Below are 12,607 nucleotides of genomic sequence, written 5' to 3' on the forward strand. Positions count from 1 at the left end.
ATATGTATGTGTGTGTGTATACATGTAAACCTACACACACACAAACACAAGCACACATATATATTTTTTGACTACAATTGTATATATAATACTTATGAATATATGGAATCAAAATATAACTGTTTCATTTCCAGCTTCTTGCAATTTGTCTTTTAGTAAAGAAAAATATCTTAAGAAAATGCTTGCAAAAAGTGATTTGATGCATCTTCATGCATAAAATGCAGGCAAAGATAAGAAATATTTAATTTAAAATAAGTAAATATCAATGCTGTTTTTTTTTTTTTTTTTAAGATTTATTTTTGGCGTTTTATGCCTTTTATTTAGATAGGACAGTAGGTCGACAGGAAGCGAAGTGGGTGAGAGAGAGGGGGGTGGGATTGGGAAAGGTCCGCGAGCCGGGACTCGAACTCGGGACGCCCGAAGCGCAACAGCGCTACATGTCGGTGAGCTGCCCACGAGGCCATCGGCTCCGACAATCACTGTTGTTTTTTTAAAAGATTTTACTGATACATGTAAATGTAATTTCTATAATTTTGCTATACATTAATTCGAAATTCCCTAATATTTCAAGGTTTTCTATGACTGTGGGAACTGAAAATATGTATATTTTTCATTACTATATATTAGGGCTGCGATGATAAATCGATGCAGAATCGATTCGTGGATGGATTCTGAGATCTTCCAAATGCATCGCGATTCTCTCTGGAATCGATTCCGAGCTTAGATTTTGAACAGCAGATGGCGCTCTAATCTAGTTTTTATCCGCACACTCAAATGCTCATGAAGAAGAGTGCTAAAGAGCACTTGTGCATTCAGCCGAGTCATGCAATTTCACCTCGGCTCAGAATGCTTTTATGACGCGAGATTAATGTAAACACAGCCCACTGTGAACACCTTTGTAATTCGCTTCAACCTTTTCGAATTTTATAAATGATTATTTTAGGTTCAAGTGTGTGTAAGGATTTGAAACCAAGCAGAGTATGGCATGCAGCGCCATCTGCTGTTCAAAACTAAGCTCAGAATCGACTAGAGAAAGAATTGCGATGCATTCGGAAAATCTCCTATTTTCCCAGCCCTACTATATATGATATCAATTAATGAAAAAGTCTTCTAAATAAGTGCAAATTCTAAGTGCTTTTCTGTGAGCGTACAGCCGCTTCTGTAAGATCTAGGTTTTTTTCATATTAGTCACAATCCGATTATATTGTTATATGTGACAATATGCTGAATTGTCAAATACTGTATGTAGTGCTGGGCGGTATATACCGGTTCATACCGAATACCGGTGTTTATTTTTGTTATGATATGAATTTTTAAAATACTGCAATACCGGTGTATGTCGCTTAAACAACGTTCGGAACGCAATACTGTTTGAAAGGGGTCCCAATACCGTGATATCAATTTTTGGTCATACCGCCCAGCACTAACTGTATGTACTGAAGTGTGTATCATATTACAAGACAGCTAGACATGCCTAGACCTTTCCAATCACACAAATGAAAACACGTATCGTATCCACCGACTCATGAACTGAATTGACATGACTTCACCGTGCATTTAACCCAACGGTCTTACCAGTTCCTCTACGGTAGCTGGTCCTTTAGACCTCAGACGTAGAGTTCCTCTGCCCGTTCCTAACTGTGCAGAGCCCGACCTGCTTCCCGACCGCTGACTGATCATGTCTTTAAAAAAAAGGGTAAAAAAAAATCATATCAGATTCACTGTGGCCATCAATGTCAGCTACAGGATATTCAAAAACACTTACCAAATGCCTTCAAAGGTTCCACCATCTTCAGGAAAAATGTTTTCCCTTTAGGGAGTTCCTTCAGCATCTTGGCAACCTCATAATGGCGGCAGCCAATGAGTATCTGCCCGTTGATTGACTCGATCATGTCGCCCACATTGATGACCTGGATCTGATGAATAATACTGCCTTCTCTAATTCTCTGCAAAGGAAACAGATGATTTTCAGATGATTACAGCTTTGCAGCAGGCTGGGTGGTATGACTGGTCAAGATGAGGTTAAACTTATTATTAAGATGTGTTTGGTAGGTACAACGTGGTAGGGTGTATACTCTATACCAGGGTTCCTCAAATCTTGCCCTGGAGGGCCAATGCGCTGCAGAGTTTAGCTCCAACCCTAATCAAACTCACCTACCTATGATTTTCTAATGATCCTGAAGACATTGATTAGCAAACTCAGGTGTGTTTGATTAGGGTTAAGAGCGAAACTCTGCAGGAAAGTGGATCTCGTGGGCCAGATTTGAGGATCCCTCCTCTATACGGTTGTCGAGCAATGGCACAACTTGACTCATTAACATAGAAATCAACTGATGTGCAATCACAAGCGTGCTTATATCAGCTCATTTACAACAATTAAGAATCTGAAAAACCCTTTTTGTAATGTTGGTTTTAGCACTGTTAATCTTTTGTTTTAAACCAAATATTACATAATGTGGGGCTTATAAATGAGATGAATGATCTTCATTTGCTTTTGTTTTTTAAGAGAAAATCAGGGGTGTTTGGTTAGGGTTAAGAGCGAAACTCTGCAGGAAAGTGGATCTCGTGGGCCAGATTTGAGGATCCCTCCTCTATACGGTTGTCGAGCAATGGCACAACTTGACTCATTAACATAGAAATCAACTGATGTGCAATCACAAGCGTGCTTATATCAGCTCATTTACAACAATTAAGAATCTGAAAAACCCTTTTTGTAATGTTGGTTTTAGCACTGTTAATCTTTTGTTTTAAACCAAATATTACATAATGTGGGGCTTATAAATGAGATGAATGATCTTCATTTGCTTTTGTTTTTTAAGAGAAAATAGGCAAATGAGAGGAAGAACAATTCACCATATTATGCAAAATAAGCATTACTTACATGGTTATTTAATGCTTAAAACGTTTTTGTTGAATTTCCACCAATAACTACTGTGATGTACACTTCCACTCAAAAGTTTGGATTCAGTAAGATTTTTTCAATGTTTTTGGAAGAAGTCTTCTTATGGTCACCAAGGCTGCATTTATTTAATCACAAATACAGTAAAAACAACATATATTATTATAATTTCAAATGACTGTTTTCTATTGTAATATATTTTAAAATGTAATTTATTCCTGTGATGACAAAGCTGAATTATCAGCATCATTACTCCAGTCTTCAGTGTCACATGATCCTTCAGACATCATTCTAATATGCTGATTTGCTGCTCCAGAAACATTTATTATTATTATTATTATTATTATTATTATTACCAATGCTGAAATCAGATGTGCTGCTTAATATCTTTGTGGCGACTGTGATATTTTTTTTGCTGGATTCTTTGATGAACAGAAAGCTCAAAAGAACAGCATTTATTTGAAATTATATTTTTTGTAACATTATAAATGTCTTTCCTGTCACCTTTGAACAACTTAATGCATCCTTGCTAAACAATAGCATTAATTTCTTGTTTAAAAAAAATAAAAATCTTTCTGACACCAAAATTTTAGACAGTATTATTGGAATATATATTGAAAATGTACTCAAGCTGTAACATTCAAATTTGGTCACATAGCAAACTCTTAGTTTTACCATGAAAATCATGAACGTACTTGCATCCTTAAAATCCCAGGTCATTCCTCTCACCTTAATGAAAGCATAGCCAGCTCCATTATCAGTGATGGTGAGCCCCAGTGCATCCTCTCCTTTAAAGACCTCCACCTCTTTTTTCTGGCCCTTCACATGAGCGAATATAAAGTCCTCTAGTCCGATCTGGCCACCCAAAAGTTTATCCATATCCACTTTGTGAGTATTCAGTGTGCAAAACATCACCTGGCATAAAAACATAATCATTTAGTTAGTATAATCACAAGGCCTGCTTTTATAACACAAAGGGAAATCCCGCTCACCTCTGTTGGAGGAATCCCAAAGGCCTCTCCTATCTTGGCGTAGAGCTCACGTACATTGCTGAAGCCCTCGATGCGACCCGTGGGGCTGCCGTGAGCCAGCTGGGTGTGGAAGATCAGGCGAGGTCGCAGGCTGGTGGGTGGAGGTGGTAGGCCCTCATGGGCAGCTCCTTCACCCAAGCTGACCCTGCCACCATCCAGGCCATCCAACCCTGGGACGTTCAGTCCAGCTCGGATGGGCTCGGCCTCCTCGTTCTCCACCAGTGGAGACGCCTTCTTTCTGCGTCCCAATCCAAGTGGCATTTTGGATGCTGCCGTCTTCGTTTCTTGTGCAGGCACAATGTTTTGATACAAGAAGGGTCTGTGCAGCACCTTTAATAATGTGCCCAAATCAAAGTACAAAGTGTCTTGAGTTCAACCCATTCAAAGGAAATCTCCAGACCTGTGATACAAAGATGGACAAACAGGGATCAAAAAAGATACATTTGTAGCAAATTTAATAGACAAGCAAAGAAGATGAATAATAATAATTTAAACTTACAAGGAATTTAATTTGGGGAATATTATAAATCATTATAAATAAAAGACTAGTTGCATACAACCAAAAACAAGAAACAGTTAATTAAAAAGTAAATATAAGAATGTGTTACTAATAAAAATACAACTTTTTACTTTATTTTATTGTACATATTATGCATAATTCTAAATGTAATTTCTATAATTTTGCTAGCCTTGAATTCTACATTTCCTGATATTTCCAGGTTTTATATTACTATTTTTTTCATCATCACTTTTTTGATTTATAATAAGATTTAATGCATAAATGTATCTTCCATCACTGAATTCAAAATACCCTGGTACTTCCATGTTTTCTATGACTGTGGGAACATATTTTAATGTGCATTTATATTTCCTACATTTCAAGTAATATAAATAAGTGCAAAATTTCATGGTCACTTCTATAAAATCTACGTTGCCATTCTCATACATTAATCACAATTAACAAACTGGGTAGGAAAAGGATGCATTTGTAATAAGGAATTTTATTTAAATTTAAAAGGATTTAATTTGGATAAAATTCAAAACACCAAAAATAAGAAGAAAACATTTGCTTCTGCCTTGTTTATTTACAGTCATCCAGCATGCAAACTCGAACAGCAACCTGACTAAAAATGGCAAACTAAACTCAAATACCGACCACAGAAAAAGCACTTTCATGTGTTGAAGGTTCAGGATTAAAGCAGCCTGGCATGTTTCTATTCATAGACTGAAGCTAAAGCAGCTAACAGTATATATAGAGTTAGCATGTTAGCATCGTCTGGACATCACGACACTTACCAAACTAACACTGACAGAGAGAAAACCATGAACCGCTGGGACGTCGGGCTTATACTCTATTCATTGTAAAAGATGACTGTTGAGGAGGGTTAAAGCGGGAGTTAGGGACTATGTTCTGGTAAGTGAGAGAAAGGCGAATAGCACATCTCTCAACACAACCTGCAGTTCTTCCTCTAGTCTACTGAGAAAGCAAACAGCAGCTCAAACACGCGCGCACTGCTGCCACCTACAGGAGCTGTAGGGGAAAGCGTTATAGGTTACCATGGCTGCGTTTCCCAAAAGCATGGTAAGCCCAAGTAGATCGTAGACCCATTTGTCACCAATTTAAAAAAAAAAAAATCCTGCATTTCACATTAAAAAATGCAGCCATTTGAATAAAAAAGTGCCCCCACAGCGCATCCAGTGAAGCCTTAGGGCCCCGGTCCCTAGTCCCCTCAGCAGATATGGCTCCTGGATGGCAAATTTGAAAAGTGAATACAACTTCAAATGAAAGTGTTGTTGTGGTACATAAAAATAAGATTACTGTTGCAATACAATTTATTTGATTTGTGTTCAACAAACATACAAGGTTCCCACATTTTTGAATCGATGAATTTCCATGTTTTTTTTTTTTTATTTTAGAATAATTTTATAGAGATTGCTGGGCAGAATTCATATATTTAAAATGTTATTCTTATTTTAGATACTTAAAACATTCAACAGGTTTTGCACTGCTCACACAAAGAGCAATACCATCTAGTGATAAAGATATAGTTCACCCAACAATGAGTATTTGCTGAAAATTTGTTTCTTTAAAGATTTCGAGAATATGAGCATTACAACTTGCTCACCAATGGATCCTCTGCAGTGAATGGGTGCCGTCAGAATAAGAGTCCATCCAGATGATAAAACATCACAGTATTCCGCATGACTCCAGTGCATTGATCATTGCCTTGTTAAGCAAAACGCTGTGTTTGTCAGAAACAAATCTATCACTGAAGTAACTTTTAAATTTGTCACTTCTGGCCATAATAAAACTTCTTCCAGTGAGAAGATCCATCCTCTTTTCTTCTCACATCAAAATCCACCAACATATTTGTTTAGAACTGCTTTTGCTCATAAACATACTTGATATGTGCACATTTCTCTCCTAATTCAGATGAGATGACTTACTGGAGAAAGCAATTTTATGTATAGACAACTCGTATTTTAGCGGGAAACATTTTAAAGTTAGAAACATCTTAAAGATGGATGAACTTTGAACACATCAGTTGTGTAGAAATAGAAAAAAAGTATAACTTTTCTAAATACTTAAAACTCTTGTAGCGCTGACAATCACAATAACACTTTTCCATGATCATGTATGCATTCTTGAATACAAATACAGTAACAGACTTACTACAAGACAGCACTTGTAAAGCCTTTAATTGCAAGGAATAAAAAACAATTACGCATATGATAAAGAATTGTGAAGCATTTCCCTACAAAAAAAAAGCCAATATCTTTTTACAGAAACGCACAAATTCCATAACGTTGTGAATTTCAAATAGCATGCTGATGATGCAGCAACAATGAGTGAGGTACTTTAAACTGTGCATATGTGCCATCGCAATCTGCATACGTTTGGCACAAATACTGTCGTTCCTCATAAAATTACTTCTGGTAATGGCAGTTCTAAGATGCAAAATCCAATAAAGTCTATAAAATCGCCATTATCTCATCATTGTACATCATCTCAATATGTGCACTACAATAACAGCATAAATATGACTAAGTAAAATAAGAGTGTGTTTCCAGGGCCATGAAAGAATATTATGAATTCTTTTCAAGCTACATTGCAAGCAAAAAAGGTTTAAGTTGTGTTTAATGTTTTATAGTGTAAATTCCCACAAATGAATGCTCCTTAGCAAATTAGAAGTCTTGAAAGCTGAAGTGTAATTTTGCAGCAACCACACACCATTTATGCTTTCCAAAACATCACCCATTAATAGTTACTTAAAGCTACATTCAAGAATTTTTAAACCTGAAATGTACCTACTTGGCTGCAACAAATAGAGGAGGGATGGTCTGAATGGAGCAGTTATGTGCTCAAAGACACAATGGTGACATGGAAATCACAGTAACCTATCATGGATCAATCCTAGCTGGAGAAAGCGAGTGGTGTCTGCAGTGTAAATGTGCGGTCACATTTACCATTGCTCAGTGAATCTGCATGGTCGAAATCCAGTCTCTCCAACAGGAATCTATGCGTTTGGCAATTCTGTGTGAACGTTTCTGCGACGGTTTCAAAGCAGTCACAGAAATTCACTGCGTTGAGCCCAAGAAAGCTGCTTCATTTGAAAATCTGCGTGGGGAAATTTTTGCCCCCACAGATTCCTATTCTCCTTATTTTTAACATACGAGCTGATACAGCCGTTTAACTTGAATGTGCGAGGCATCTGTTGTCTTTCGCTTCCAGTCATTTTAATAAAAAAAAACTGCAAGCTATACTGCTTGACATTGCAAACAGGTATTTCTTATCATATTATTTTAATGTATTGTCATAATTATAAACACACTGGTTTGCAGCACAAGTAGTTTTATTGTACTTACAGACCTTGTAGCTCCGCCCCTTTTCTGCACTGCGTTTGTTGTCTTCTGTCTTCCGTTTGGATTTCCACAGCGTTACCGTAAATTCACATGAATTTATTAATTAACCACTCGTTTAAAAATCTTCCCAGTCTACTGACATTTACGTCATTCGCTTCAAACATTACAATGTTCATGATAAATTTCGTTAGCTCTACATTAAGTAAACCCACCAGCTTATTAATCTTCAACAGTGATGCTATTGAGCTACCACAAAAATGGAAGTTCAAAATTCTAAAAACTAACATTCTAAAGATGGCTGCGCACTTGTTTCTCTCACACACAATGTCTATTCCAAGCGGAAACCTTCCTGTCTCTCTGAATCTGACATGGAAGTGACTTTAACTGCAATTCATCAACTGACTGCTAGAAGACGTGCTACAAAAGGGAGTCAATCCCATAGACCCCCAGGTTAAAATGGCCAACTTTACAGCAGAAAAAAAAAATGTTTACGGCCTGGTACAAAAAGTGGTTTTGGTCTATATTGCTAATCTTGCCCTTCATGACAACTGTGAGGTGGTGGATTTTTTTTTATAACTCATCGGTTTAAATTATAATAAAATTCTGCATAATTAAGGGCGTGGCCACTTGAGTGACAGGTGGATTGCCTGCTTGTGGAGCTAGGCAGGCTTGGTTTCAGCAACCAGGCACCTCAGCTCCACCCGTGTCCTGCCTCTTTGCCCATTTCCAATTATCCAGGAGTGACGTACTGCCAAGATGGCGACGGCCGGCTCCGCCCACTTGGGGCTTCAAAAATGCTCTTCAGAAACCTATGAGTGACATCACGGACACTACGCCCATGTCTATGGTCTATTCATCTAGTTATTTACCTATAGCGCCTAATGAATCGGAAATCTCGCACATTCATAGAAGATAGCTTACTTCAACATTGACAAATGAGGTGGATTGGAATGACTCCATTTCCCCAGGGAAATTGTATCACGCAATAGTAAATGTAACCACACTTTAACATGCTCTGGAAGCACTGTGATAATGCTCAGGAGCCCTTGGAATTTCCTGGGCTCACTCTATGCAAAGAAACTCGGCTCCCCAGCAGCCCCGTCATTGGGATTTCACACACCCACAATCTCACACACACACACACACACACACACACACTTCTACAATTACTATTTGAGATCCTCAGGAATGTATAAAACCCTATTGTTCAGCATTGACATTACTGTTAAGTACAATGTTGACTGCTCAGAGACTAAAATTGGAATATTATTTTAATAAAAGAAAATATAAAGGTTCAAGGGGAAAGAAACCTGAAGAAGCAAACAAGAGGATGACGGAGCATTTACTTGGAGGTACTGCTAAACTATGTGTGAAAGTCAATATATTACTTCTGAAATGTTTCACAGAGTTCTGTAAAAGTGCATTGCAATATAAGTAAGCGGGTATAAATAATCTGTTGGGAGCTCTATTGTGTTTCTCTGAGCTTGACTTTTGTGTATTTACCACTGATACTTTCAGCTGCAATAATATCTAGAAAATCAGAAGGGCCCAATCATAGGATCTGTGTGTTGAGAGTCTGTCCTCCAGCGGTTGCAACGCTCAAGGTGGTAGGATCTGAACCAGAGATTCACGGGCACTCGGTCCCAACTTGTCCGGAAATTTCACTGAGAACTCTAGCACCATGTCTCCTCTCTTTTCAGGACATTTGGACAGTGGCAGTCCTTCTCCCACTATCCTCTTCTTCATACCGGGTTTGATGACATCACGTGATGTCACTGTGACAGTTCTACCATCCAAGGTGGGGGCGCTGATGGTGCAGCCGCATAGAGCCTGAGTAAGTGATGGTTAAGAGAGAATAACAGGATTAACAAGATTTCCTTATTTAACCCTAAGGCTACATGAATAACCAAAATAATATAAAAATCACTATACGCCATACTGCCATTTATCAAAGGCTGCGATTTAAATAAATAAATGCGCCGCCTGTTTCAGAGTGAATTGCGGCACTATGTTCGTTTACATGGGAGCAGCTCATGATCCAGTGTTTTCAGCATTTCAGAGCTAGATTCAGAGTGAAATCACGCGGTGTTCACACGATAGATGCTATTTATACTAAGTGAAAATAGCAGTATTTTTTAGTGATATGCTAATAGCTAGATTCTATTTATACTATGTTAAAATAGCAGGATATTCTGCTAATTACTTATTGCAAATAGTGGCAATTATCTGCACCTCAGCATTGTAATACATTATAAAACAGTATGCAATAATAACTTATTAAGTGTCAATTTTAATTCAAATTATTACATGGATGCCACCTTATTGGGACAAAAGCCCTCCCTACACCTACCCTAACCCTACCCCATACTTTATTTTCAACTTTTTGATTATTTCCTTCATTTTTATTAAAAATAAATGCTTTTCTGATGTGATGTGATTTGATTTGAAATTTGAAAAGGGAGAAAAAAAGTTTGCCAAAAAGCTGATTCGAATCCGGGTCGATCGCGTCAAAAGGAGTATGACCATAGACTGTAAAAGAGTATGACACACGCTTTACCATCTACGCCACTGAATCTGACGACTGATGACCGTCTTTTGTAATGTTGACTAGGGAGCGGGTGTAAATAGCCTCTGCCAACAAGGCGGGCTATTTGCACTTAGTGTAAAATAATTTCCAACAGTTAAACAGTTGCCCACAGAAAAAAAACAGGGGGTGCTGCAGCACCACTACTTCCCGCGCCTATGATTCTCATGTTACTTTACTTGAATAAAGATGTACTTTAATTATGAGAAGAATTCTAGGAACAAATTTTCTTGTAAAATATCAAAATTATCCTTTGCTGCACTCATTGCAGGGTTTCTACAGACATAAACAAGTTAAATTGAAGACTTTTTAAGACCTTTTTAATACCACCTTCTATGAAATTTGAGACCTAAACCTGTAATGGAAATACACATTGTTTTACATACATATATGTAATATTTAATGTGTTTAAATTAAAATCAAAATATCATTGCTGTAATAATGTTACGTAACTATATCATGCTATGAATAAACTAAACATTTTGAATTTTTACCTCAGTGTGTTTCTTCTGAGTTTCTTTATGTGTGCCATAACGCTCATTTGTTTTGAAGACTCTCACAAAAAGACAAGCAGAGTGAGCCTCAACAGCGCGACCTTGATACCAGAAATACACTATCCATTATCAATCGCTGTTTACATTGAATGTAGGCTAATAAAATTAGAAGAATAATTCTCGCGTTTCGATGCTTCGCTGGTTATTTTTTGTCACTTATGTTTTAATCACAAAATTGTATTTTAATAAATTATTATTATTTTTATTGAGAACATTAAAAAGGTAGTTCAACCTACACAGTCTATGAGCTCGACCTGTATTCTGCTACTGCGATTCTCTCTGATGACGCAGTAACTTAACGCGGGGAAGAAAAAATCTTCTGTCTGTCCAATGACATGTCAAATTATTACAATTTATCAATAAATTCAATATACACTATAGGGCTGCTACCAGTCAGATTAAATAATTTACACTGCAAATAACAATAATTACAACTGCAATAAATAATGTTAGGAGATTAATGTTTTAAATGCATTTATGAGCATACAAATAAGAAATGTTGAGGGGAAAAATGCATACTTTTCAACATACTTCTCAACTAAACTACCAGTAAGTGGCAGTAAGACACTTAATGAGTGAGTCATTGAGTCATTCATTCAACTGATTGAGTGTGTTATCATGTTGGACTTTCGTGGACAGCTGACTCCTAAAGTTTTTGATATTCTTCATATTCTGTGTGGTGGTCAGATAAATTTAAATAGATTTTTACCTTTAATGGTCATTTTTACAATTAAGCCATTTTGTTTGCAGCATTCAGAGAAAACTCGAACGGTCACAAAAGGACATCAGGCTTCACTCAAACAGCGACGCTAAAACTTTACTGCAACTGTGGGAGCTCACTTAATCTATACATGCCTCATTTAAGGCCCCAATATACTTCAAGCGAAATCCAAGAGCAAATGGGTGTGATGTAATTTCGAAAAAAATGTGGCCAAAATGGTGTTTGTTTGGAGTGGTGGTTTGAAACTTGCCAAAGCTAACTCTCTGGAAAACATTGCACCTTCTGGAAAACACTTTCAAATTGCCATTGGCACACAATGATTACAAAACAAGTGGGTGTTGAAAATCTTTTCAGGTTCATTTAGTCAACAATGGAGCCAGACTGCGACATCCATATATTTGGAAATAAACCATATAGGTCCTTAAAATGAAGATACCAAAAGTTAAGAACCAGTATTTAAAATTCAATTGCCTTGAGTTACAGGCAAACTTTGGGGAAGAAATGTGAAAAGTGCTTCTCCCGTTTTTTTTCCCCCCACAATTGGCATATAATGCAACAAAAATGGCTAAAGTCAATCTTTTAGAAAGTCCATCTTTCTAAAATAATTTTCCTCTCCTGCAATTTGCCTCCAAATCTCAGGTGAAAGGTCAAAATCTCATTTTGACTCCCCTCTACAAAATAGTGTAGCTACTGCTCCGTAAATATTCATCGGTGGCATTTCATATTTTTGCCATACTTTGGCATAAAAAAATCAATTCCACCAGAGACCTCTGGTTGAGTTAACACTGAATGACACAGCTGCTCTTTTCTGCTGTCATTTTTGTTGTGTATTTGTACAGCGTGCATAAAGTAAATATCAGCAGCAGCATAGAACACACATACTGTACTGTACGCAACTTAACTGCAAATTAATTTCTTTGCACTCATTTTAATTTATTTTTTATTATATATATA

The 12,607-nt window shown here is 37.1% G+C and overlaps 2 protein-coding genes across 2 annotated transcripts in view; both read right to left on the bottom strand.

Moving 5' to 3' along the window:
* Positions 1–5,454, bottom strand: part of LOC107661840 (PDZ domain-containing protein GIPC1-like) — an 8,098-nt gene extending 2,644 nt beyond the window's left edge. Inside the window, exons 1-5 of the mRNA XM_016451617.1 lie at positions 5,227–5,454; positions 3,892–4,330; positions 3,629–3,814; positions 1,766–1,946; positions 1,576–1,682 (exon numbers count right to left, since the gene is read on the bottom strand). Coding sequence (XP_016307103.1) covers positions 1,576–1,682; positions 1,766–1,946; positions 3,629–3,814; positions 3,892–4,191 — 774 coding nt within the window. The 5' untranslated portion in view covers positions 4,192–4,330; positions 5,227–5,454. The remainder of the gene's footprint in view (positions 1–1,575; positions 1,683–1,765; positions 1,947–3,628; positions 3,815–3,891; positions 4,331–5,226) is intronic.
* A 2,933-nt stretch (positions 5,455–8,387) lies between these two features.
* The window catches only part of LOC107661866 (dnaJ homolog subfamily B member 1-like), a 10,076-nt gene continuing 5,856 nt past the window's right edge, over positions 8,388–12,607 (bottom strand). The window contains exon 4 of the mRNA XM_016451652.1: positions 8,388–9,638. Within this exon, the coding sequence (XP_016307138.1) occupies positions 9,394–9,638 (245 nt within the window). The 3' untranslated portion in view covers positions 8,388–9,393. The remainder of the gene's footprint in view (positions 9,639–12,607) is intronic.

This window comes from Sinocyclocheilus anshuiensis, unplaced genomic scaffold, assembly GCF_001515605.1.
Source record: "Sinocyclocheilus anshuiensis isolate Anshui unplaced genomic scaffold, SAMN03320099.WGS_v1.1 scaffold47, whole genome shotgun sequence".
In the NCBI taxonomy this organism is placed as follows: Eukaryota; Metazoa; Chordata; class Actinopteri; order Cypriniformes; family Cyprinidae; genus Sinocyclocheilus; species Sinocyclocheilus anshuiensis.